This window comes from Dipteris shenzhenensis, chromosome 33 (genome assembly GCF_047967505.1).
Source record: "Dipteris shenzhenensis isolate YYH24624 ecotype China chromosome 33, Dip_SZ_1.0, whole genome shotgun sequence".
NCBI lineage: Eukaryota > Viridiplantae > Streptophyta > Polypodiopsida > Gleicheniales > Dipteridaceae > Dipteris > Dipteris shenzhenensis.
In genome coordinates, this window is record NC_141628.1 from 6,054,363 (window position 1) to 6,081,054 (window position 26,692).

Sequence of the window (26,692 nt, forward strand, 5' to 3'; positions counted from 1 at the left end):
AGAACTTCACATTTGGCCCGTGGACTTTGCATTTTGGAGCACTTGCTGCAGAGGAGGAGCTTTTTCGACTCATTTTCAGTCAGCTGCAGTAATTCCACCCTGCGCATGTGGCCGTACACTGCATTTATTGCTTGTATACAATTCTGTACAGCTAGTACGGACTGTACAGAACCCTAACGCCTGCATTTACTGCTCTTTTGGGACTGTATGGACCTGCTCTCCGCATTGAAGACGCGTAAGGTGCTGTACGGCAGTACAGACTGTTGTACGGACCTACTTCAAAACTCGCGTATGCTGGTCCGTACAACAGTACAGACTGTTGTACGGAAGCATTTACTGCAGTACGGCTCTGTACAGACTCCCTTTCAGGCTGTTCGGGGTTTTTGCAACGTTTTGGAGCTATCTCTAGCTGTCTCGTGGTGCGTGCCAGCTATTTGGAGCTTTTTCTAAGCACATTTCTTCATTTCGAGGTTCGTGCTTGGCATTTGGAGATACTTGGAGCTTGCTGAAGTGATCTGGAGTCCACTCCTTGAGCCCATTCTTCCTCTTTTGGCTTCCCTTAGCCTCGGGTTGCGAGTACCCCTCCATTGGATCTCTCTCCTCTCCACTTTCTTTGTAAGGTACATCAGCTTGATATCAAGACAGCTTTCCTACTGGGCATTTGCAAGAAGAGGTCTATGTTTCCCAACCTCATGGCTTTGAGGTCAACAGTTCTAAACGCAAGGTCTGCCGCTAAAAGAAGGCCCTCTATGGATTGAAGCAGGCACCTCGGGCTTGGTATTCCCCGATACATACTCATTTGCTCACCCTTGACTTTCAGAACAGCCCCACAGAGGCTACACTTTACATCTGCAAGAGTGGAACAGATTTGCTGATTTTAGTCCTCTATGTGGATGACATGCTTGTGACTGGGACACATGCTAAGCAAATTGCAGATTTTAAGCTTGATTTGCAGTAGACATTTGCTATGTTTAATCTTGGTCTTTCGCACTACTATCGGGGTATCCAATTTGCTAGTCCAAGTATATTGGACAGCTTTTGCAGCGTTTTCAGTTTGAGGATTGCAAGCCAGTATCCACACCATTAGAGCCTGGTTTTCACTTCTCTTCTGAGGATGGAAACGGTGCATGTGATGTCACTCTCTATCAGTAGGCAATTGCTTGTTTGATTTATTTATGCCATACAAGACCTGATCTACAATATGTTGTCTCATAGTTGAGCAAATATATGTACAACTCCTCTACGCACCATTGGCATGCCATGAAGAGTGTCTTCAAATATCTCAAAGGCACTCAGCATTTGGGCCTTCTTTATGAGGCTAATACTTCACTTGTCATGCATGGATTCACTGATAGTGATTGGGATGGCTGTTCAGACACCCGTGTGTCACATAGTGGCACATGTTTCATGCTTGGTACTTCATGTGTTTCTTGGTTCAGCAAGAAGCACAATATAGTTGCTACTTCTAGCTGTGAAGCTGAGTACAGAGCAACTTTTACAGCTCTAGTGGAGTGTGTCTGGCTTCAGAAGCTACTTGCAGATCTTTATGCATGTGAGACTGCTTCTACCGTCATCTTTAGTGATAGTCAAAGTGCTTTGGTTGTTGCACGGAATCCAATTTTCCATGCTTGCGCAAAGCATATTGAGATTCACTATCACTAAGTCAAAGAGAGATTATCAGCAAGTGATATTCAGTTGTCTTATGTTCCCACTGAAGACAACTTGGCAAATCTTTTTACGAAGGCTCTACCTCGACCTAAGTTTGAAGCTTTTCGACAAGCTTTAAACTTAGTTCCTTTTGTGACTTGATATGTTGTACTCTGTACAGTCATAGGTTGCTATATCCCTACAGGATGAACATGTGCAACCATGACATTAGATATCCAGGTATCCTGAGCCATGTCCAAAATACTTTAGCCCATACCATGGAGGGGGGTTTGTAGGCCATTCTATGGGCTATCCATAGGTGCCACTTGTTCCTTGGTATGTGCCTTGTAGGACAAGTTACAATCAATTAGGACTCTTGGTACAGTTAGTTCATGTACCATCTAGTTCAGTTAGGAAACTTAGTCCAATTAGGACATTTAGCCCTAAGGTTTTGTCATATTGGCTCCCTCTTGAGCCTCCATTCATTGTAGCAGCATTTTCACTACAGCAGCTCGTTTTTTGCTTTCTCCCACTCATTTTTGAGCTTCCATTGCTTGCCCTAGCCTACATAGATGTCTTTGGAGCCCCTCAGCGTACGAGGATAAGAGCACCACATCATCGCCGTACAAAAGAATCCGGTGCAAGTAACCGGCTACAGAACAGCCGGCTCCTCCTAGTGTCCTCATAAAAGACTCAAGCTCTCATCTATGTAGAGGAGTGAATAACCTTGTTCGACCCAAATGGTGCTCGTGATCTCATCTGTCCATCCGCCCCCCGTCCGAACCTTGCCAAAAACCCTCTCATAAAGTGCCATGAAAGCCCAAACTATATCCCGCCCATATCCCAGCTACTGTAACCGCACCTGATGGAGGCATACTCAAGGTACTGTATCAAAGGCTTTGCGAAAATCCACAAAACAACAATAAACCCTCTACCTCCATGTCCTAGCCTCCTCTATGATACTCCCAAGTGTCAAGATGTGATCCATGATTCCGTGGTCATGTCGAAATCCTGCCTGTCCATCTGCTCTAAGTCCCTACATCTCCGCATAGCGACTGACCTCCATATCTAGCACTAAAGCATATATCTTGGACATAACATGCCCGATCATAATGGTCTTGTAGTTACTTGGATCCATGGGATCCCTTGCCTTGTGGATAGGTATGATAGTGTTGAGAGTCCAAGTGCATGGAAAACTGAGACAAATTGCTTCATTAAATAGCTTAGGGGCTAGGATATCAATAACAAACTCGGTGCATAAACCCTCATGATCCTTCGCTCAGCCATTATGAAGCTTCATGACCACGTCTTTGATGCCCCCCTTAGTGAAAAGAGTGCAAGAGGTTGGCCATAATATGTGCGAGAGATCAGGTGTGGGCTGGTTGGGGATGTCATAAAGTGTGCGGGCATAGTCATGCCAAACCTGAGTGTCTGTGAGTGGTGAGGGGGACCACCGTTCAAGAAACCGTCCCAAAAGTCTTAGGAATTATTACTGAAAAGAATGTTCAATAATTCATCCTCGTTTTGGCGAACAAAGTTTCATTTCTTTTGGCGAACTAGACGACGATACTCGTGTAATGTGTCTAGTTTGCTTGGTAGGCCATGTGGGCTTCGAATCAGAGTTGTCGGCGAAGAGCTTTACACTCGTCATCGTACCAACTATTACATGGCACGGACACTAATGGCGGTGGATGGTTAGAACATGTGGTGCACAGGAAGGCTTGAAGGGCAGCTTCGTAGCGATCGGCTAATCAACACAGCTTGGTCCTCTAGGAGGGGTATGTGGTCAATATAGGTGAGTAGAGTGTAGAGCCGTGCAGAGTATTTGGGTGAGAGGCTATGGTCAAAGTGTATATCGTGATAGGTAGTGTAGGTGGGTGGTGTGGTGAGTGGTCGGGCAAGGGGGAGAGTGGTGATATTAAAGAAGAAGATGTGTAGTCAGCCCCACGTGGTGATGGTGAAACAAAAAAGTCTGTGATGTGTGGTGTGAAGGCAAGAGATCCCAAGATATAATCAACTACAGTAGACCCCCCTCCATGTGGAAAGCAGGTGAAGCCACTAGGAGGAGGGCCGTCGCTCAAGACCATTAGAGATAATGAGATCGTGTGCCGTACCTAAATCAAGTAGTGCATGTCCGTAAGAAGTGACAAGGATCCTTCTATCAGCAAACACCCCTTATATGTCAGCATCAGCAAGATCTATGTCAGGAAGTCATATAGCATCCTCTCGAAATCTAGCAGTGACACTTGGCGTGCTCCTGTCCTCACGTTAAAGTCCCCACTAGGAGAACATCAGCGCGGCTCGAAAAATCAATATTAAATTCTTTGGAAGACCGATGGGTCTACAAGACTGGGAGAAAGCTAATCAATTAGCTGAAAGGTGGAGCTACTAAATGAGCATCATGACCCATGCAAAATGCTAAGTACCACATAGTCATATCATCATCATCATCATATCAAATTCAATATCAATATGATCAGATACATCAAGATATGTGAGTGAAGGTCCCAAAGTGTGGGATATCATGATGGGCACAATGGTGGGTGAGACTGTGCTAGCATGAGTCAAAGCCAAGAGTGTTGCCGTCTATCTATGGATGTGGTCCGTTGTGGCAACCAGGTGATGGCTCTACGTCTGACAAGGGCCACGGTAACATATGTCCATCGTGCTCCGGTCTTGAACATGAATGAAATGTCGCCATGCATGATCTATGCACCCATCCTCTTGTGCCATGTCACAGGCTCTAGATCTATTAACACCGTATGTTTGTGCCTCCGTTTTCCCCCCTTAAAGAGAAGGGTTCCCCCTTATTGATCGCTCATCATGGTAAAGATTAACTTCTAATATGCACCAGAGTAGTATGGATATTGGAAACATCATCCAATAGAAGTTGTAGTGCCAAACAATGGAATATACATCCCATTCAACACTAGGGAGGTCAACGCGAGTCTCTTGGGTCTCTTTGTGTCTCAATAGAGATCACCATCCTCAAGCCAAGGCACTAAGTATCATCTCCAACAATAGAGGGCTGATCATGACAAATAGCCTACCATTGATTTCCACGTGCTACAATAGTGACATGCAAGAATTGTGTCTTTGAAATGTTCGTCCAATTGGTCCTTTAGAAGTGCCACGAGTCTATGCAAGGATTACGTCCTTGAGATGTCCCGAATTTGTCCTCCAAAATAGCCATAAGTGCATGCCTATAGAAAACTTAAATGGAGATTAGCTCTTACCAAACTACCAAGATGTGGAAAGAACTCATAGTGAAGTACATTATATCTAGGTGGAGGAGTAAAGTATGGCTAAGATCTCGGTTTGGTTACCTTACATGAATGACCTGCTTGATAGCTAACACTGATGAGGAATGATGGAATGGGACCAGAGATGCTAGTATGCACGCACAGAGAGATGGTTTGAGCAACTAGGGCTCCACATGGATTCCCTCCTTTCCAGTACAGTATGGACGCTCCGTTCTTGCCCCTCCTGCCACATGAGGTTAACCAGGTCATCCGCCAGGATCTCTTACAGCTACACACATTCCGGACCTAGCTGCTGGGACCGAGCAAGCTTCCAGTGAAGCTCAGCTTTTACAGGGATCACTGCTTGCATATCACAGAGAAGGGGTTCATTGATCCACCAAGATACACGCAAATCCACTTACCCCACTCACTGAGGATCTCTATTGGGAAGTGGCGGGTCTCTTCACATAGACTTCGTATCGAGAGCGGCAGAGCAGAGGGCCTACCCAGGGCAAGGCGCATATGCACATTGTGTGACATACAGGAGGTTGAGACGGAGGAGCATTTCATCTTCAGGTGTCATGTTTACTATGAGATCCGAAGGCGTTTCTATTGCCTCTTCAGAGATAGCTCTGGGGCTTTGTCCCGGTTGCTCTCCTATCCACACCAGAGATGCTTGGTGACTTTCATTCATGAGGCAGTCAGGCACTGCGAGAGGCTGCTTCGATCATGGAGACAAGAGCAGACTTCTTCCTTGGCAGATCCCTCTTAAAGCTTCATCACGGAGTTCTTCTTGCCAAATCACATGGACCCCCACGGGACGAGACCTCGACATGATCATGACCCAGAGCCAGTGACTCGACAGCTTAGATAGAGGGTTGACGCACAGATTACACTTCGGGATATCCCCTCCCTGTTCAGAGTCGAAGCCCGGCCGACAGGGGGTACTGTAGCCCTTGTTAGGTGCAAAGTTATGAGCAGGAGATGTCACAGGGCCACACCCGTGAGCGGTCGATAGCACTCTATTGCCGTGTTCATGCCTCCATTGCCTCATCCATCCTGATGCCCTGATGATGCTGACGATGTTGGTGATGATGTTGATCATGAGATTGATATGTAGTCGACCATTGACATGACTATGTTGTACTTAGTACATAGTACTACCACTTTCCATTTTTTGCATTCTGCATTGGTGTGGATGCTCATTTTAGTAGCTCCACCCTCACAGTTCATTTGTACCAAGTTTTGCATAGTCTCATAGACCCATCGGTCTTCCGAAGACTTTAATAAACTTTATTTCTTTTTCTTTCTTTCTTTCTCTATATGTAGGATAGGCCGTGTACTAGGCTCCTTGTGGAGTACCCCCTCGCTAATGAGAACACCAACTGCCACGAGAATGAGCAAGTAAAAGCACAAAGGGAAACATAAGCAAGAAGGCAACAAGAGTCATATAGAGCTATCGTAGCACTTGGCCTTGGAGGGTGCTCCCATATAGAGCTATCATAGCTCTTGGCCATGAACATAGCTTGGTACCTTGAAAAAATTGGCATATGTCCTAAAGGCTTGGTGCTCCTAGGCTTTGGAAGGGCCCACTACTGGGCAGCATGGCAAATCTGAAGGCTCAATACATGGCATCAGCACATAACCCTTGATCTCTCAATGGCACAATAATCACAATCTCAACTCTTTGGGGAATTTTTGGCTGGATTCTTTCATCCTGCCTCTATCTCAAACTTGTGTCATGAGACCCCGAGGTGCCCCATGGCAATCGAGCCTGCATATAACGGGTGGATCTGAAAGTACCCAGCTGTTCGGGTGGACCCATCCTCAATGAGGTGGAGGAGGCACAATCTCAACTCTTTGAGGGATCTTTGGCTGGATTCTTTCATCCTGCCTCTATCTCAAACTTGTGTCATGAGACACCGAGGTCCGAGATGCCCCATGCAATCGGGCCTGCATATAGCGGGTGGATCTGAAAGTGCCCAGCTGTTCGGGTGGACCCATCGTCAATGAGGTGGACGAGGCAGTCCCCTTGTACAAGGCCATCCTAGTGCCAATGATAGCGGTGGGGAGATCCAAGTCCTAGCGCCAAACATCTATAAGGACATACCATAAGAGGAAACTCATAAACTCACTTGTGCATAGTAAAATTTATGATCCTCCTTTACTGCTAGTACAGACAAGGAAAGTGATACACGGCTCTGATTTAGCTCAGTCGAGGTAAGGGATGATCTAGAAAGAGATGGTCATTTGCAGGGTTAGCTCCAAACTTTTCAAGTACTATACTGCATGGAGTGGCTGTCTCTAATGAGGCGAGCAAGCACTGTCTCTCCAATCCATTCCACTCAGCTTCCAAGTCTACTTCCCAACAAGTGCCCGTGTAAAACGTGGAATCCAATAGGAAACAGCACACATGATTACACCATTGCTCTTGAGAACTTAATAACTTCACGTTTTCTGGCAGCTTTCACATTTTATAAAGGGGTTATGGCACATATATGCCATCTTTATGCTGCGAATTCTAGCGAATGTGTGCACTTCTTTGTGCTTTGCACTCCACATACTTTGCAATACAATGATTCTATGGAACCCCTCACTCAGGAAAGAAAAAAATTTTCAGTAATATACTGATTACATCACTCATGATATCCAAATGAGCTTGCACTTAAAAGACCCTAAAGCCATTAAGTCAATCCTAGTCATTAAATCTCTCCATAAAATTGGATCCTACACCATATAAACATCAGGCAATAAGAAAGATCTTCCAAAAAGTGGCAGAGCCCTTAGTAAGGGTCTAATGTTAGCCTGCCAGTTCCCAATTTTGTCCACTGATACTTCTAGTACGAATGAAAAGTAGTTCCTTCAAATGTTCGCTTACAAATGTGCCTAGAAACCTTCTGCAGTTGAAAACCAGTCCTGTTATCCAAGGATAATGACATCATGGAGAGGCTTGAAGAGGGCAAAAACTGTGACATGCACAAGATACCTTTGGCTCGCCTCTACAGATATGTAGATGTTCCATTGGTTTCACCAAAACAGCAAGGCCATTTTTAGGTTTAGTATAGTCAATATCTATATGCCGCAGTAAACTAACCTGATCGAGCTTCGATGCATACCCTATCCCCCAAGTTATAATCAGGATGCCTACATTAAAGTGTACTCCACAAAACCAAAAAGTTCCCAATTGAAGATGCGTTCCAATGAAATGACAAGCTCCAAAGGCATGAAAAACTAGAGTATAAAGTGACAGGGCCCTGCATTGTTATAACTCCACGGTTTTTCCAAATCAAAAAGCACAAAAACACCGACTTTACCAAACTGATGCCACATAGAATTACCTTCTTGTTGACTAAGGAGTTGAATTCTTCTTCCAAAAGTTGCAGAAGCATTGGAGCAACATCTTTCATACAACTTGACAATGTGGCCACCATTCTTGAGTAATATGGCAACAACTCTAGAGAGGTACGAGGTACACCGAACAAAGCTCGTACGAGTTTTTTCCTGTTGCTCTTGGAGTTCAAATAGCAGAAATCCACCTGTATAATCCGCACACAAGGAAGTTTCAAGTTGTATGTTGCAACAGCTAGCCTACTGTATCAGAGAAAGAACATTGCTGAAAGGACCTCAATAGTTGGACCATTGAATAGACAACAAAAATTCTCAAATCGCCTTAGAACTTTGAAAACCCAACCACTAGCGTGTGTACCAAAAGCACACAAAAGAATATCATTTATTAAGACTATCTTTGAACATAAGCAAGACTCCAATTAACAAGTTAATTTAAACAAACATTTCATCCAAAAACACAAAAACAGACGGAAAAGTATCAAAGAATACCAAGCATAAAGCTAAAAGCGTGCATTTAAAGCTCGATCGTTGAACTGTAAGCATAAACAAACACAAATCAACTTTATCATGATACTTACTGTAAGCTGGTCAATCAAGTCACGGCTAACACATCCAGGAAGTCTTTGGAGAAGACTATCTAGATTTGCACCTTCAAGTCCTTTGGCCTTCTCCCTTTCATTTTCTTTCTCTGATTTTTTCTCACTTTCTTTATCCTTGCCCTTGTCCCCATCTTTAAGTTTATTTTTCTCGCTTTCCTTCTCCTTCAATTTCTCATCAGCTAATGGAGAACCTACTTCAAGAACCAAAATCTCATTTTCTTGTGTTCCATCTCCTGCTTCATTGACAACATTTACCCTTGCTACAGGTGAATCAGCATCATTTCGCACATCCTGCACACTTTCCCAAGTTGTATTAGATTGAAAGGCTGAAGTCCAAGTGACGATATGTTTGAAAAATATTGCATCCATTAAAAAAACGTAATTTGAGTGATGCCACGGATAAAACTACAATACTGACGACCAACACCTGCACCTGTAAACATCAGAAACTATATTGTGTGAAAGATAACTATTGTTCATAGCTTAAACTCAATGTAAATAGCTTCCAAAAAACCTTTGCAATTCTAAGGACTTCTATTACATCCATTGCATCAACATAAGGAGTGAATGCTATGCTGGGAAAATTACACATGAGATGGAGCAGCTAGTACCAGACTTCCCATACAACTATCAGGTTTTATTCAATAGGCACCATACCAGTTGTTCCGAAGTCTTTGCATTCACTGCAGCCTGTTCCCCACTCTTTGGTTCAGCTTCTCCTAGGAGCACAGCAGGTACAAAAGCCCTACAAAAAGCTGTCAAATTTCAAATCTCTCTCTATCTCTCTCTCTCTCTCTCTCCCCCTCAGTGAGCCCTTTGCTTCAGCCCCAAGTGGCTTGTATGAGTTACCTTTTTGGTTTTGCACTTTGTCTCATAGGCCCACGAAGCCTCCTCCAAACGTTTATCTTAATCTCTCTCTCTCTCTCTCTCTCTCTCTCTCACAGAGCGTGCGACAGCCCGACAAACATAGATCCGAGACATTTCCACCGGTCACTCTCAGCCTATTTCAAATGGCATATGTTTGCTCAAGCTATTGAGCTCTTTATTTCAGCATAGTACTCAGCAAGGGGCTTAGCGCGCCCTTTGCTCCAACCAATTGAGGCTTGTATGAGTTTTACCTTTTGGTGTACTTTGCACTTTGTCCCATAGGCCAACGAGGCCTCCCGTGGACGCTAATACGACACATGTGGATACAAGTTCACTAACCCAGATGTGTGGCACAAGTATACAAGATCCCTCTATGATGCCCAGATGCAAACACCGCCGGGTATGTCCTCTATGCCCAAGCCCACCAATTGTCACTTATTCACCATATAGAATGTATGGGCTGCACTTCATCGATTACACAATCGGAGAGCGCAGGACCATGAGAGCCTTAAAACTAAACACTTTGCACATGGACAGGAGCTCTTAGCTCTAGTCCTAGCACAGATGTCCAACCCAACTGTGTCACGGCTTCCCACCTGCTTGGAGCACCACCACTATTGTGCCGAAACACAAAGCTGGGGACCCTATAGAGACTGAGAACTACCGTACCCTCATGATTGGCCACACTCTAGCCAAGATTTACGGACCAATATTAGAGAGCAAGCTCAACAGTCAAACTGAAGCTGGGAGGGAAGTGGGCAATAGGACACTCAACATATACCTTTGTAATTTTAGAGAGCGAACTCAGCACAAACTGAAGCTGGGGGGGCACTGGGCAATAGGACACTCAAGATATACCTTTGTAAGACTAGAATATGTCCAATCATACAAATTTAGATTTTTTGTTGTTCTAAAAACCAAACATCTGCACTGAAAATAAAAGAGAAAACAAAAGAGAAGAAAAAATAGAGGTAAACAAAAACTTTAATGAAAAACAAAAGGAAGACATACTTAGCAAGCCGAGCAACACTTTTGTCATCATCAGGACCCGAGCATAAGCACCTATACTAGGTTTCTAAAGACCCCCGGTCTCTTGGTCAAACCCAGTGCTTACTTAAATACATAAAAAAAAACAAAACAAAAAAGATAAAAACAAAAAACAAAAAAAACAAACAAACAAACAAACAAAAGAAAAAGAAAACAAGACATAAAGAAAAAAGGAAAAAGGTGACTAAGCAAAAATAAAGAAGCAAGTCAAGAAACAAAATCTTTCAAAAAACAGGAATAAAATCTCTCTTCTCTCTCTCTCTCTCTCTCTCTCTCTCTCTCTCTCTCTCTCTCATTTAAAACAGCTAAATGAACCCTTTAATCCTACAAAGAGGCAAAATTACATTCCTAACTTAGAAAGCACAAGCATAGTCAATCAAACTCTTTTTTGAAACTAAAAGAAAAACGGGCTATTCAGCTCCGCGATTTTTGTTTATGTACCTTTGATCAATCATTCTAAACATACCTAAGGCCGATACACCATAGATAAAAGCCTTCATATCTAAGAATCTGCGTACTTTTTTCATTATTTTTCTTGGATTATACCCCTTGTGTAATAGTAAAGGAATCAAATTACTACATTGAGTAATAAAAGACTCCTTAGTTGTACAAAGGCGGGAAAATCATTGGAATTGGGAAGAAATGACTCCATGTTTTGCCAAATCTGAAATATTTTCAGTCAATGAGGCATTTTTATAATGTGTAAACCACTATATTCAGGTTGTTCACGTTTATCGTATATATCAACCTCTAATTCTATGATAGATTAAGAAAGTATAAGATCTAAGAAAACACAAGAATCCCCTCTTGAAGTGCAGTTCAATTCACAAGAGTCACGAGGATAGATTCCTTCTCCAAACACACAAAGTCTTTGTACATAAAGTCTTGAAAGTCAGGAACATCTGGTACAAATAAATCACATGTAAAACACCTAACTTGGCTAAGCTTATGTAAAATGATAGGGCAGGTATTGATAGAAATAAGATGTTGCATAAACTCAAATTCATAAGTGAAAAGATAAAAGTTTGCTAAAAAGACAGCACAATTAGTGCCCATGGGGATTCCTATAATTTGTTGAAACAAAGAATCACCTATGGTGATGTAAAGATTATCGAAAAGACTTGCATTGCACCAGAAACGACGGAAGTGATCGACGCTCCTGCTCTTGCGAGCTTCCCTTCCCCCCCGCCGTACCTCTACCTCCCCCTCCACCCGTTACTCCTTCCGCTCACCCCGCCCCCGCTACCCCCTCCGCTCACCCCCGCCCCGCTATCCCGCCCCGCTACCCCCTCCGTTCACTCTCGCTATCCCGCCCCGCTACCCCGCTATCCCGCCCGCTATCCCGCCCCGCTACCCCGCCCTGCTACCCCCTCCGCTCACCCCCGCCCCGCTACCCCCCTACGCCCCAGTCCGCTACCCCCCGCCCCGCTACACCCTACCGCCCTAGCCCGCTACCCGTCGCCCCGCTACCGCCCTACCGCCCTAGCCGCTACCGCCCCGCCCCAGCCGCTACCGCCCTACCGCCCTAGCCCGTCCACTACCCCTCGCCTCCCGCCTTTTTTTTTTTTTCGCCCTCACCCCCGCCCCCCCCCGTTCACTCGCCCCACCCCGCCCCCTCCGCCTCTCCATTCCTCCCCACCCCCCGTCCGCCACCTCGTGCGCCACCTCCGTTCCCGCCACACCCAAGCTCCACCCTCCCGCTTCTACCCCCCCGGTTATTGGGTGACAGCCTCTTCCTCATCCGAAGCCTCGCAGTTTGTCTTGGCGGTATGGCGGCTCCCTGCCCGGAACTGGAGGCCCAGACGGTCCCTCCCTCTCCAGATGCCTACCGCGTCATCCTGACTGAGCAGCAGTCATCTCGGGTTCAGGAGGTGGCCAATGACTTTGCTCTTACATCAGTCTACGGCAGAGTCATTGGACATTCCCCCTCCAGATCAGCCATCAGGGACTCGCTCCAGTCCACTCTCATGTTAGAGGACGGCCATATTGTGGAGGTGGCCCTTATGGGAAGGGGCATCTTCTGGCTCAAACTCTCCAGTGCGAAAGCTGCGAGCAACCTGATTGCTGGCTCCCCCACGGCAGTGGACGGGAAGATTATCATGATAGTCCCGTGGTACCGTGGATTCAGCGCAGCAGATTCTGATGCCCGATTCCGTATACCTCGCCATCCAGTGACGCTGGTTTTTCCCGGTCTTGCTGCTGAGCTGCGGCCGATTGTTAGGGACCTTGGTTCCCACTTCGGCTGGGTTATGCACGATACCTTCGCCGATGCGGTGACTACGGCAGGAGCCCCCCGAGTTCGTGTGGCCGTGGCGGATCCTGCGACTCTCCCGGCAGTGATCGAGATCGTGACAGGTGCCGGCAGCATCACCCAGAGCATGGTAGTCACCGGACAGCCAGGACAGTGTCTGAGGTGTCACGGCTTTGGACACCTGGCGGCTGCCTGCCCACGTTTCGCCAGCTCTTCTCGGCCCTCCCCGCCTCCCCCCGCTCCGCCCCCTCCTCCCCCCTCCGGACAGCCACGCCAGGAGGAGCAGAGGCAGCCGGAGCCCGGACCAGAGCTAGCTGGCGGCTGGACTGAGGTTAGAAGAAAAAAGGGAAAGAACAAGAAGATCTCTGATAAAGGCAAGGAGGCAGAGGTTACCCCGCCTGTAGCTGCTCCCCAGAGACCCGATAGGCAGCCGCCCCAAGGACTTGGGAGAGCATCTTCCTCGACGGTAGCCCGCCCTCCACAGCCTCAGGTCCCCCTCTCTCCCTCTCCCCAACCTCCCCCCCACCAGCCCCAGCCCGTCCCCCAACGGCACCCCTTGCCTCCCGACCCGCAGCTTCAGCCCCCGCGTCCTCCTCAGTCTTCTTCCCCTCCTTCTCAGCCCCAGTTCCAGTTGCAGCCCCATCCCTCCCCCCCCGCCTCTTTCAGTTCTCCCGCAGAGCTAGCTGCTCCGTCGGTTCCCCAGCCGAGGGCAGTTCCCGCTCCCCCTCCTCCTCCTCCTCCGCCAACTGCCCCTGAGGAGTCTGAGCTGCCTATTCCCCAGCCTCCTCCCCCTCCCCCTCCGCTGATAGGACACCCGGAGTCTCCACCATCACCGATGCAGGCTTCTCCGTCCGCTTGCCCCTCAGTGGCAGTCTCTGATGGGCCTCAGCCTCAGGAGAGACAGCTCCCCCGCGACTTTTACAGATCTGGCCCCTGGGACTACTTGGATGTGGCCGACCTCGAGACCTTCCCTGCTTGCCTCGACATCAGTATCTTCCTGCTCCGCAAAGGGGCGTATGGGAAGATAGCCGCCTTGGCCCCTAGGGATGGCCCTAGCTTTGCTTTCACGTTCCTCAGTGACGGCACCGAGACCTGGACAGACGACTCGGTTTGGGAGGCTCTCAGGGAGCAGACGCATGCTCAGATTTGTTCCTGGATAGGCCCGTCCGGTGGGCAGCTTCTCGAGACTCAGTGGTCCGAGGGTGACGTGCGCCTGCGGTGGCGTTGCGCCGCCAAACGATTCAGATTGATTGTGATCCTCAGGCCCCCCCTGTCTTGGCCCCTCCCCCAAGATGTCAGAGCCTGGACGCCTCAGAAACTCCGTGCCTTCTACGGGATGTCCACCTCAGAGATCTCGAGCTGGCTCGAGAAAGCCTTCGTTCATGGTACCAAAGGCCTCTCGCCTTTGCTGAAGGTGTTGAAGGACGGGCAGGACGACCCCGCCTCCCCCTCCAAACCTTCCCATAAGCGCCAGCGCCTCTCCTCCGAAATGTCAGCTTCTTCTTCGACCTCGACCGCGAGCAGACAGTTGTTCGCTGCCTCCCAGTCCTCACCATGAGCCTACACCTCGTATCCTGGAATGTGAACGGGTTTCACTCTTCTGGCACCCGTGGTCCCAGGAAGCTCATTTTGAGACAGGAACTTCAGCCAGCAGTGGTAGGACGTGTGGATGTACTTCTGCTACAGGAACACAAGCTTTCGGCGGCTCACTCCTGTAGATGTGGGAAGATCTTCACTGGTCGCTCTCACACTTATTGGGAGCCCTCGATCGGCGCACTGGGGAGGAGTGGTGGTGTCTGTACTTCCGTGGGAGAGCAGCTAGCCCAGGGAGTTTTCGATCATGGCATGTTGATTCCAGGTCGTGCCCTTTGGGTAGGCCTGGAATTAGAGGGCTCCAGAGTTGGAATCCTCAACATTTATGCCCCCACAGATCTCCGTTGTAGAGCCACCTTCTGGAGGACACTTACAGGGATTCTCCCAGACGTGGATTCCTGGATTGTTGGAGGTGACTTCAACAAGTTGGAGACCTTGGAGGACCAGCAGGGCAGAGGACCGGAATTTACAGGTATGGCTCAGGCAGAGCAATCCGCTTGGGACTCTTTCATCTTTGCGATAGGAGGAAGGGACTGTTGGCGACACCCGTCCTTCCGGCGTTGGCACGGGAGCTTGGACTTCTCGTGGGGTTTCCGCAGGGAAGGAGGCAGACTCCTGGAGAGGCTGGACAGATTCTATGTTAGTGATTGGGCCATCAGCAGAGGCGGTCAGGCCGGTATAGTTCCAGGGACGACACTCTCCGGTGCTCTTATCATTAGATTCGGCAGCTCAGACCCTTCCCCCCCGCTCATGCCGGATTCCCGATTCCATTTTCTCGAGGGAGGACGTGCGCAGCAGTATTTGCGATCTTTGGGACAGAGACTGGGGCGAGTGCGAGGACTTGGTTGATTCGGTGGCGCAGGCATTGCGGGAGTCCAGCCAGATCTGCCAGCTCGCAGCCCTACAGGTTCGACAGGAGTGGTGGGGTAGAGAGAGAGCCCTTCGGAGAGACCTCGCCTCCATTCAGCGGCTCCAGCAGGCATCCCCGGGCTCGGAGGAGCTTCGGATCCAGGCCCTTCGAGCCAGAGCCCTTCTTGAGGAGACACTCTAGCGTCGCTCAGAGTTTTCCTATCACGCCTCTCTCTCCTTCTGGGCTCGGAAGGGTGACCGGATGTGCAGGGAATTCTTCAGGACACATGGCCAGAGAGCTGCAGGTGATTAGCTTCGGAGTCTCAGGACAGCGTGGGGACACATTGTCACGGATCCGGGAGAGGTCTTGGGATTGGCCACCGACTTCTACAGGACCCTTTTTCAGCAGGAGCCACTTGCTCCTCGCACTCGTCGTGCCCGCGAGGAGGTGTGGAGACACACTCCTTCCTTGGTCCAGCCTAGCATGCAGGCGACGCTGTTGGCACCCTTTACCACGGATGAGATGCTGGAGGCCTTGATGGCCATCGATGGACAGAAATGCCCAGGTGAGGATGGGCTATCCCGGGCATTCTTCATCTCCTTCTGGGACCAGATCCATCAGCCCCTCTTAGCAGCTTTTCAGAGGATTTTCAGCAGCGGTTATATGCCAGAGAGCCTCTCCTCGGGATTGATTTGTCTCATCCCGAAGGGAGGAGATAGACAGGAGATCTGTCAGTGGCGCCCGATCACTCTCCTTACCACTGCCTACAAAATCCTAGCCAAGATGATCAGCGCCAGAGTTCGGCCTCTACTTCCAGACATCATTCACGACACTCAGACAGGCTTTGTTCAGGATCGCAGTATCCTGGACAATGTCTTCACCTTTTCATAGGCGGCAGAGTGGGCTCAGCACAGCGGATCACACCTTGCCATCCTACTTCTCGACTTTGAGAAGGCCTACGATCGGGTGGACTGGTCCTTTCTGGAGGGGACTCTGGAGCGGCTAGGTTTCCCAGCAGGTTGGATTCAGGGCATTTCAGCTTTGTACAGGACAGCCTCTAGCAAAGTCATCATTGGAGCCAGGATGGGAGAGCGTTTTAGCTTGGAGAGATCAGTCCGTCAGGGCTGCCCCCTTGCCCCTTACCTGTTTCTCTTCTTCGCCGAGGCTATGACTTACTATCTCCGGGCGAGGTCTACAGGGATCAGGGGTGTTCGCCTACCCCTCTGGGAGGACACGGAGCTCTTGGACTCGGAGTACGCGGATGACACAGCCCTGTATGTCCAGGACGATGAGTTGATGCTGGAGAGGGTGAGGTTGGCCCTGAAGGTCTTCTGTTTGGCTGCTGGTGCGAAAATCAACTGGAACAAATCAGTTGGTTTCCTCACAGACCTCGGGGCGCGTTCTCAGTGGGGGAGGTTTTTGGGTTTCAGGTGGATCCCGCGGGGACAGACAGCTAGATACTTGGGTTTTCAGGTCGGCCTGGACATCACGCCAGCTCAGCAGTTTCTCCCGGTGCTAGATTCCATCCGACGGAAGCTGGCTTTCTGGAGCACTGCTAAGCTCTCCCTTGCAGGTCGTGCCTTGGTAGTCAACCAAGTCCTCCTTGCCACGGCTTGGTATGTGGCTTCCTGTTGGTGTTTCTCGAGATCCAGTGTGGCACAGCTTAGGAGGCTGGTTCGGAACTTCCTTTGGTCCGGGGAGGATGGCCTCAGAGATACCAGAGCCAGGGTTGCTTGGCAGACAGTTATTCTTCCGCATGGAGTCATCGATCCAGAGCTGCAGAGTCAGGCCTTGCTAGGCAAGTTAGTCATCCGCGGTTTGACCCCGGGGGGGCATACGTGGAAGATGCTACTTCAGCAGGGGGTCAGTTCTTGTGTCCCGCGACGAGGTGGAGAGTGGCTCCCGTCCCTCAGGTGGATCTTCACTTCCGCCCCACTTACTCAGCCCCGTTCCCCACTCGTTCGTAGCCTCCTTATGGTTTGGAGGCGGTTCCGCCTCAGTCTCATTCAGTCCCCTCCCCGCTGTCAGGAGGAGATTGATCGCCAGCCGCTTATCTGGAACGATCAGGTCAAAGATGCCGAGGGCCTTCAGTTGGGGGAGAGATCACACATCAGGTGGGATGGTTGGATGAGGGGGCCAGCCCGGTCCCTTCGAGTTTGGAGGGACACGTACAGATATTTGGAGACGGCTGATCTCGCAGACGCCGCTGGAGGAGTTCATGGAGCCCAGGCGAGACGCATGGAGATCGACGGCGCGATCCCAGCTGACTGGTTAGTTCCACCGGAGCCTCAGTTCCTCATGCTTGGTGACAACCGTTGGCTGGGACAGTTCACCCCCCGTGGCATCCCACTGGTGGTCGCAGGACGTATGGTCGACTCCTCTATTTCTTTCTTCGCGGTTATGGGGGATGGACGACTCAGGAGAGAGGATGCACTCATCGACCCCCTACTTCCATGGCAGAGGGTTCGGATCGTAGGCCTTTTGGGGAAGGTCTGGCGTACCGACCCTAGCATCGAGCAAGATCAGCTGCAGCTTTGGCGACTCTGGCTCTGGGAGGGGCGGACCTTGTCAGAGCTTGAGTGGGATCCAGGAGAGTGGAGCTGGCCAGAGGTTGTGACAGAACAGGGGCCGACCTGAGCACGACTTTGGGCAGGCGAGTTCTTGGGAGGATGCAGAGTCGCCCCCCCACCCAGCGGCCCAACTGGTATGCACAGGGTATTTCCAGATTCTTTTTGCAGGCCTTCTGGAAGGCCTTGTGGGAGAGCTGGCGGCCGCGGAAGATCTCCTACTTCCTGTGGCTTCTCGCCCACAAAGGTCTTCCGGTGGGGAGCTGGTTGAGACAGATAGGCCAGGACGGACGCTGTCAGATCTGCCATGTGGCTGAGGAGTCACCAAAGCACTGCCTGTGGAGCTGCACTCGCGCCCAGGAAGTGTGGAGGTGGACTTTCGGGATTCTCACTCGCGCAGCACCAGAGCTAGGCTTGATCACGTGGGGCGCGTTCTGTTGGTGCAGCACCGCACCTGGTCTACATCACTTATTCGAGGCATGCCAGCAGGACCCCACTTTTCTTATCACGCAGGGTACATGGGGGCTGGTCGAGGGTATCCCGCAGCACCTAGCAGAGGCGGATACAGGAGTTCAGGAGAGGCAGCCAGTTTGGGAGATTATCAGCAGCATAGCAGGGTGGCACATTTGGACCTCGCGTTGCGCGCAGATCCTCGGTGGCACCTCCTTATCGACTGCCCAAGTCATGACTGATATTTGGTGCGAGATTATTCATACCCTCAGAGGCCAGTGGGACCAGATTCAGGGAGATTCCCGGTCCGGTCAAGAGAAGCGGAGACGCTTCCTTCGGGCTTGGAACACTCAGGGCCTCTTCTTCGAGCAGACCTCGCAGGGCCTTCGGTGGTGCTATTCACCACCCCGATGGCTGTTCATTCACACTAGCCTCATCCCGACGTGAGAGAGTGACTTATTGTGTTACCTTTTAGGGCTGTGTCCGATTTGTGTACGCAGCCCGTCAGCTACAAGCTGACTTTTTGTATCTTGTTCTCAAAGTAATATAATTAGCACTGTTTTTTCGGAAAAAAAAAAGATTATCGAAAAGAAAATCTATCCAAGAGCAGACATCTTCAACACTCACTACCTTTGTGTATCTTTCTTTTTAGAACCGATGTCATGATCTTTATTTTTTAGCCACAAAAAGTCAAAGCACAAAGCTGTTTTCTCAACTTTTAGCACTTTGCATCTATCTTTGTCAAATCTCAGCTTGAAAACTTCAGCCACTAGCTAGACTTCAGGTCTCCCAGCTCTATCTTCATGTAAAGCGTAGTAAAATCATAGGGTGAAGGAGAATAGGAGACTCTTTTTCCTGAATGCTTCGAGAGGAATTAAAAAATTTTACAATGGGAATCACTCCTACAGAGTCATTTAAAATCCAGGTTGAATGCGAGGGGACATCTGCCTCCTTTAATAAGTCCCTCCAAAGTTCATGGACACTAGGCAACATGGCTTTGAAGCAGTAGCTTAGCCATTTAGAGACATCCGTCAAAGTAGTCTCACAAGCAGGCTATCCTTTGTCAGCCGAACTGAAAACTAGGTGAAGGTTAAGGGCAGATTAATATGTCCGCAGTTATATTAGCACATACAGCTAAATCATAGGTTGGCACTAAGAGCAGATCTGACTAAATGCAGCCATAGGGTTTCTGTTGTGAATCTGCATCTCCTATTGAAAATGTGAAAGTGCAGCTTTGAAATAAATTGTTTCTGCGTGTCTTTCTTACCTGAGGTCTGGCAAGCTTTCATAGAAAGACCTTGTGTCCTCATCATCCCAGATGGGCTCAGGCATTGATGGATCCTTTCCAGTCGATGGCGATGCATTGTCTTCAGCTGTAGTCACTCTAGTTGTGTGTCCATCTTCAGGCATCACAGGAGGGTTCAAGTCCATAGCCTCTGCCAAACTGACAACAATACGTTATTAGCCCATATTCGGAAAGAGCCAAGCAGTATACCATAAAACCAAAGAACAAGCAGATATGATAAACGGTAATCTTAAACATACATACAAAAATTGGAAGGCATCACATGCCTAAGAGATAAGCGAAACTTGCAGGTAACCTTGAACACAAATTGTGGAGGACAAATCACTCCTTTTCTGTTTAATATTCCAAGCAGAGATGTTGCTCAGGTATGGCCCCGCTTTTTTAATCAATAAAATTTGTAAGAACATATTGATGCATAGCACATTTCAATGCAAGGACAGGCTTCCATGTAAGTACAATCATAAACATTGTCACTTCTCCCAATAACCTGTAACTCTTTAAGTTAGCACAACACCAATAGCACTATCGAGGGAAACATGACCATACTCATAAGTCTTCCCTTGCAAGCAAGGCAAGTAACCACTGCAGTTTACTCTTATACAAGGGAAAGACAACAACAGGCCTTGCACTTGCATAGCCTACACGGAAATTGTCCATTCCCCACCTCCCAGGATGGAAAAGCAGAGCATTGAATTGTAGGAGACATCATACTGAATGCATGCCACTTTCCGTAAAATATAATCAGTCAGGCATATTCCATGCGTAGAAAATCTACTTTGTCACAGAGTACTTTCACAGGTAATCATCATCACATCCAGGTCAAGGTGTCTCTCCAAAACCTGATATTGGCTTTTGTAAAAAAATCCCAACACCTTAGCAGAATCAAAAGATTAAATCCAACTTTGACAAATACTTACAATTGGGTGCAAGTGGTTCACAGAAAGAGACATCCATATGCACAAGAGGCTCAAATACAGGCCATCCAGCATTTTGCATTATATGATTGCAAGCATAAAATAAGAAAGAAGAACTTACGAAGAGACACTTCGAAACAGTTGCTCATAGGATTTCCTCAACTTCTCGTACGCAAGCGCATTTTCCTCACTAAGCTCACCCTTTGCATTTAACATATGCATGTTTTCTTGTTCCAACTGCCGAAGACACTGTTCAGCCACTAAAACTATCAGATTTTGTTGATGGCTTGTCAAAGGACACTTGTGTAACCTCATAACATTAACCCGATTACTGGGATGAATTCTCGTATTAAAAATACCCCAACTTCAAATTCTAACCAGAACTCAATGTACAGAGATATTACTGAGTGCTCAGAATGAAGGAGTTCTGCTACGGCATCATAATACAGCTGAAAATATTTTCTCAGAAGCTTCTTCTGATCTGTGGTAATGCTCAGTTCCTTATAAAGCTGCAAAATTCTCCAATGTACAAAAGCCATATTAAATTTTGATGTCAGACACCCGCTCCTTCAAATGATGAAGATACAGAGGCTAACATAAATGCAGAGAAGCAATCCTTTCAAGAGCTTGGCAAAAAATCGCTACGTACCTCCTCTTGTACGTCTTGCCCTAAGAGAGGCAACCCAATAAAAACCCTTCCTTGGCGTGCAAAGCTTACGAGAAGAGACAAATTCATCTGGACAGTATCGCGATCACGAAGGTGCTCAATATTTGTAAGGTCTCTGATAATGCTCACAAATACACCCGCATCTTCAATGACACCACAATAATAAAGTTCTGTGAGCAGTCTCAATGTACTACGTTTTCTCAAAGCGCGATAACTTCTATCTCCATCAGTATCATCAACCATCTTCCCAGGAAAGAAAATTTTCAGAAGCCCTTGTAATAAGTTTGGAGAGAAATCCTTGTATCTCTGATGAAGTAAAGAACAGACCTGAAGCACAGAAATAGACAGTGTAATAGAAAGACAGCATATATTTTCAGATGCCACACTGACACCATTATGTACGGAAATAAGAAAACATACAATAATCCTCCACGGGTACTTCAAATTTCTATGCTAAAGAAATTTAATGTGCATTGAAAATTCAGATTGACTTCTTCAATTATGCCAAAAAATAAATGAAACTCAAAATTCAATCTACAAGAAACCATAGAGCAACCTGAACGGCAGCATTGATGTCTGAGCTTTTCAGCTTAGCATCACATATTGCAGTAACAGCTTCACTGACATATTTGCTTAAATTTACTGCCCTCAACTCTTCTAGCAGACCCTCCCGTTGCTCCTCATTGAGTTGCTTTAGTTTCTTTATCACTGCCGTATTGCGCTTGATGCTGGAATCAAGACTTCTCAGAAAAGTTGCATCTGCATAAGAGGAAAATGAGTAAATACATCTGTTCAGCATCTAAAAACCATTCCAGCCTTTAAAAAATTTCCCAAGCAATACTAAGAAAAGAGAAAATTCTCAAGTATAAGCAACAAGCTTTCACATTCATTCAGCATATGGTTGGGACATCAAAATGGAAAAAAGTAGGTTTCCTTTCCATGTCACTATGGTGAAGACAGAAAGCTTAATTCAATTACAAAAGAAGATAGCCACTGAAAGGATCTCAGGCCATCTTGACCGAAGTCAAGTGTCTTTGATTGAAGTCAATGCATTGACCACTTAAAAGAACTCTTTGACCATAATTAAAGACAGATTAAATTATGATCAAATAAATGGTCAACCTTGTACTTTACTTGAAATATTTACAGCTTGGTAACACATATAAATCATTAGGTCAGCAAGAATTGACCCCTCACCTCCAAGGCGATCAACGAAGGTCATGAGCTCATCAATGTAGAGACCAAAAAGTGTCAACGAGAGGAGGTATCACTGCTTCACTCGATCTTGCTCTCAACCTAATCAGGCAAGCCATCCAAGGACCATCTGATTGACTCCTATAGACTCATCAACCCCCAGATCATGACTCCTAGGATCTACATCTCTGTTCTCCTAACCATACGAGATTGTGGAACTATGACAAAAGCCTTCCGAAACCCTCTAACATATTGATCTCGCCTCCTCGATGACGGCCCGTACAATAAAGCTGTGATCTAGATTAGAGTGATGTCTCCGAAACCCGGCTTGTCCCAAAGCCCACTGCCCCAGTGCCTCTCTGAAGGTGCTAATCTCTCTCTAATACAAACCCGTATATCTTAACCAGTGTGTGTCCATTCAAGAGAATGCAGTAGTTCCAAGTATCCATGGTGTTGGAAAAAGTGATGAACTATGGCCTTAGTTCACTAAATTACCCTTAGCGTAATTTTGGGTTAGGACAAATAAAAGGTCAAAAAGAGTGGTAGGTATACCTTAGGTGCACCGTGCTAGGTAGGACATCCATGACGTTGTCATGGATAGGGATTAGAGAATTTTAAGAAGCCACATGATGTGGCAAGCCCCCTACATACATCATGGATGAAGGAGATGGTTGCCTCATGACACCATTCTATTGATCTATCTCTTGCGGCCTTGCCATGTGTCACACAGACATTCACTCACCATTTCACTCACTCTAGGGCAGCCAATTAGAAGCAAGTATTGCATCTAGTGTACGTGTTTGATGCATTCTGATTGGGTAAACTGTGTCGATGTTCCATATAGGATGGGGCTAAGCTGCTTCTCACGAAGCTTCACCCTCCTCACCTCCACACCCCTCAATTGGTGTGCTTTATTTTTTGGGTTCATTGTGCATTTGCGGTTCAGTTGCTGCATTTTCAGTTGTACGTTATCATTCTACCCAATGTTGGCATTTCAGTTTGCAGCAAAACATGTTTCCTACCTGTGTGTGGAGGGCACTACAAGTCTACAACCTAGCAGGCCTCCCGTTTGCATCCTTGGAAGACCCGTAAACACCCCTTTGGCAGTCTTCTTCCAAGAAGAAGACACACAGTTGAGCCTGCCCTCAAGGCTCCTCTATAAGCCTTCGTAAGAGAGTGGAAAACCTGTATTGTACAGAAGGAAGGCCTGCTCTCAAACAGACAAGCAAAGGGATATCCTGGCATTGAGTATCTGCAAAAAAGTGTTTGCAGAAGCCTGGAAGTTCAGCGACAATTTCTTCAGAAGAAGCGTACAATCGGGAGCATGGGTGAACCCATGAGGAAAACAAGAAGACTAGAAGCTTAGCGGCTGATTAAGCAGCGGCAGATTGTTCCTAAGCACTCAGCAAGGGCAAAATGAATTAAGGACGGTAACAGCAATGACGCCTCTACAGAGACGCAACAAACAATGTGACAACACTTCCCATCTTCAAATAAACCGAATTGAAGTGGTACACGTGACATTGACATGCAAACAAGACATCAATCTACAACACCTATTTGCAAGTCTACAGCAAAATGCAAAAGAGAGAAGAAAATAAGGGAGGCAGCATTAGCTGCAAGAGCCTCAAGAATCTGACACAATGTTAATTGGGAGAATAAAAGAAGACACCTAAAGCTTCGAAAGGAGCCATTCAAAGGTCATTTGCAGGTGCTTAACGGCAGCTCACATCTGCATCAGCAATCAGAAATCAGAAAATGAAGCTAGAAGGCTGATGGAAATAATTTGATCGACAGAATCCCATTTTTTCTGTCGGGACTAGGGCAAGTTGACAGAACATGACAAAAATCTGTTTCAGTCTTTTTCTAAACAGATTTCATCATTTGATGTCCTAATCTGGTTCATTTAAGGTAGTCTCTCTGTTTTGAGTGGTCATAAGGCCACATTAGCCTCACCATCGGTTATTTTCCCAAGCCTCATCATTTGGAGGCACTTTCTGTGCTTCGTGAGATCCACAAGTGCCTCGAATTGAGGGTTTGTACAGACACATTCATTGTGTATTTGCTTCATCATCGAGAAACAGCCTCCGACATCTTTATACTCTGGTTTCATTGATTGGTTGGTCCTCTCCTTTCACAAAGAAAGGCAATACACATTGCCAGTTGTATTACATGGGCCCTGTGATCCCATCATCAAGAGCTACCCTTGTGAAATCATCTCATACCCTGTTATCCTCTCACACTAAGACAAGGTGAAATTTAAAACCACACCGTGAACTCAACCTTTAACCACGATTCAGACTTTAGAATAAACTCAACTTAGAGCTGGGAACAGAATTCACTGCATAACAACTGTCTAGGGCTGGAAACTGAAAAACGATGGCCTGGGACTGGTATACAGCAGCTCTATACTCACAGCCCTTCTGGTAGTGATTCACAGCCTGGTAGTAATTCTCCAGATCAACCTCTCGCACAGCTTGCAAGCACAGGACGGAGGAAAAAGGGGGCTAGTAATTCCGTACAATTGTTGGGAAGCGTGTAAAGGCTGAGAGAAACAAATCGCAACTTCAGACCGTTCCCTATTATTCAAAAGATCAACGATGTCTCAATGAAGTTACGCCTACCAGACAGTTGGACTATGCACGACGTGTTCCATGTGGCTTGGTTGAAGCCATATTTTGGACCTCCTCTTTCAGAGATTTCCGAAGAGCAACAACCTGAAGTTCTTGATGAAGCCGAAGTTTTGCAGCCAGAACAGATCCTTCTTCATAAATTCAAGCATGGGTCAAGACGCAGGATCCAGGAGCTTTACACCAAGTTCCGTCATCGAGGTACCCATGAAGCAGTGTGGTTGGACGAAGATTTTTTCCAGGAGTTTCCCCAGATATTGGCGGACTACTTGGAAGCAATGAACCTACCGCCAAGTTAAGAAGGAGGGAATGTCACATGCACCCCTGCACTTGGGTGCAAGGTGACACACTGGCTACATCGACAAGTGCATTATAGTTCCTAGATAGGAGATTTTGTCGTATGCTGTGACCCCTTTGTGAGCCCTTGTCCAGGGACAGTCAGGCACAAGCTACGTAGGTCAGTCTCTCAGCCTTAGGTCAAGTCAGTAGTCAGTTGTTGTTCACTAGTACCCACTGGAGAATAGTAGGTTAAGTGTTTCCATCTTATAGTTTAGGTCTTAGCCTAGGTTAGGAGTCCCTTTAGGGTCCCCAAAGGCTGGACAGGTAAGCAGGGAAGGCTGCCCAAAAACTCCCCTGGCAAATGAGCCAGGGAGGGCTTTTTATAGGCTGGTTGTAGGCCAGCCGGTCTGTAAAACAGACTGAGTCTGTCTGTTTACAGACTGGGTTGTCTCAGTCCAGCGCTATAAAAGGGCCCCTTGGCTGCCCTGTTTTCTCATTCAGTTTGCTCCTGCCTTCAGTCCTCCTACAGCTCCACTTCAGCCTCCTGTGCAGCCCCTAAGATCCTCAGATCTGGCCCTGCTCTAGCCTCAGTCCCTTGGCCATCAGTTCAGCCTGATCTGAAGGTGACCATGCAGCACAACAGTCGGAGGTTTATACTTCCGTCATCTCTCAGTTCTCTCATAGGATCTATCACTTCTAGCTTTTCACTCTCTCACTCACACAGTAACCCTGCATTCTGCTAGACAGCACAAGCCTCTTCCTTGCCTTGCAGAAGCGTCCTACATCGTTAGTGTGGACAGCATCAAGGCCTCGGTATTGGTCGGCATTGCCTCTCAGGTCTTTGGGTCTGCTATACATGTGCACAGTGAGCTCTTCAGAAGCGTGTTCCATGCTCTCTTGAAGAGTGTTCTTTGTATTTCTCAGTTGTCCAAGTATAAAGTAAATTCTCCCCTGATTGCGGGAGGGGGCCCTCAGTGGGTATAGGGACCCAATCAGTTGTCGACTCTCATCTCCTTCCTCTCTCTATGGTAAACAACGCTCATTCCTCGCTAAAGGTTTCAAGAGGATTACACGATCAGATAACCGTTGCATGTTACACATGGGACAAGCTACGGGATCATCATTGTCTATACTTCTTTGACTCGAGAGCGAAAGCAAATTTTATAACTCCTAAACTTGCAGCTCAATTGGGTCTTCGACTAGAGGAGATTGGTCCTCTTTGTGAGGCCAACATGGCTTAG

The 26,692-nt window shown here is 47.5% G+C and overlaps 1 protein-coding gene across 1 annotated transcript in view; it reads right to left on the reverse strand.

The window, feature by feature from the left end:
• LOC147879588 (regulator of nonsense transcripts UPF2) overlaps nucleotides 1–26,692 on the reverse strand; it is a 96,075-nt gene that overhangs the window by 48,742 nt on the left and 20,641 nt on the right. Inside the window, exons 4-11 of the mRNA XM_087371512.1 lie at nucleotides 21,905–22,107; nucleotides 21,331–21,675; nucleotides 21,086–21,190; nucleotides 20,803–20,930; nucleotides 19,729–19,905; nucleotides 9,494–9,581; nucleotides 8,816–9,127; nucleotides 8,228–8,425 (exon numbers count right to left, since the gene is read on the reverse strand). Of these exons, the coding sequence (XP_087227638.1) occupies nucleotides 8,228–8,425; nucleotides 8,816–9,127; nucleotides 9,494–9,581; nucleotides 19,729–19,905; nucleotides 20,803–20,930; nucleotides 21,086–21,190; nucleotides 21,331–21,675; nucleotides 21,905–22,107 (1,556 nt within the window). The remainder of the gene's footprint in view (nucleotides 1–8,227; nucleotides 8,426–8,815; nucleotides 9,128–9,493; nucleotides 9,582–19,728; nucleotides 19,906–20,802; nucleotides 20,931–21,085; nucleotides 21,191–21,330; nucleotides 21,676–21,904; nucleotides 22,108–26,692) is intronic.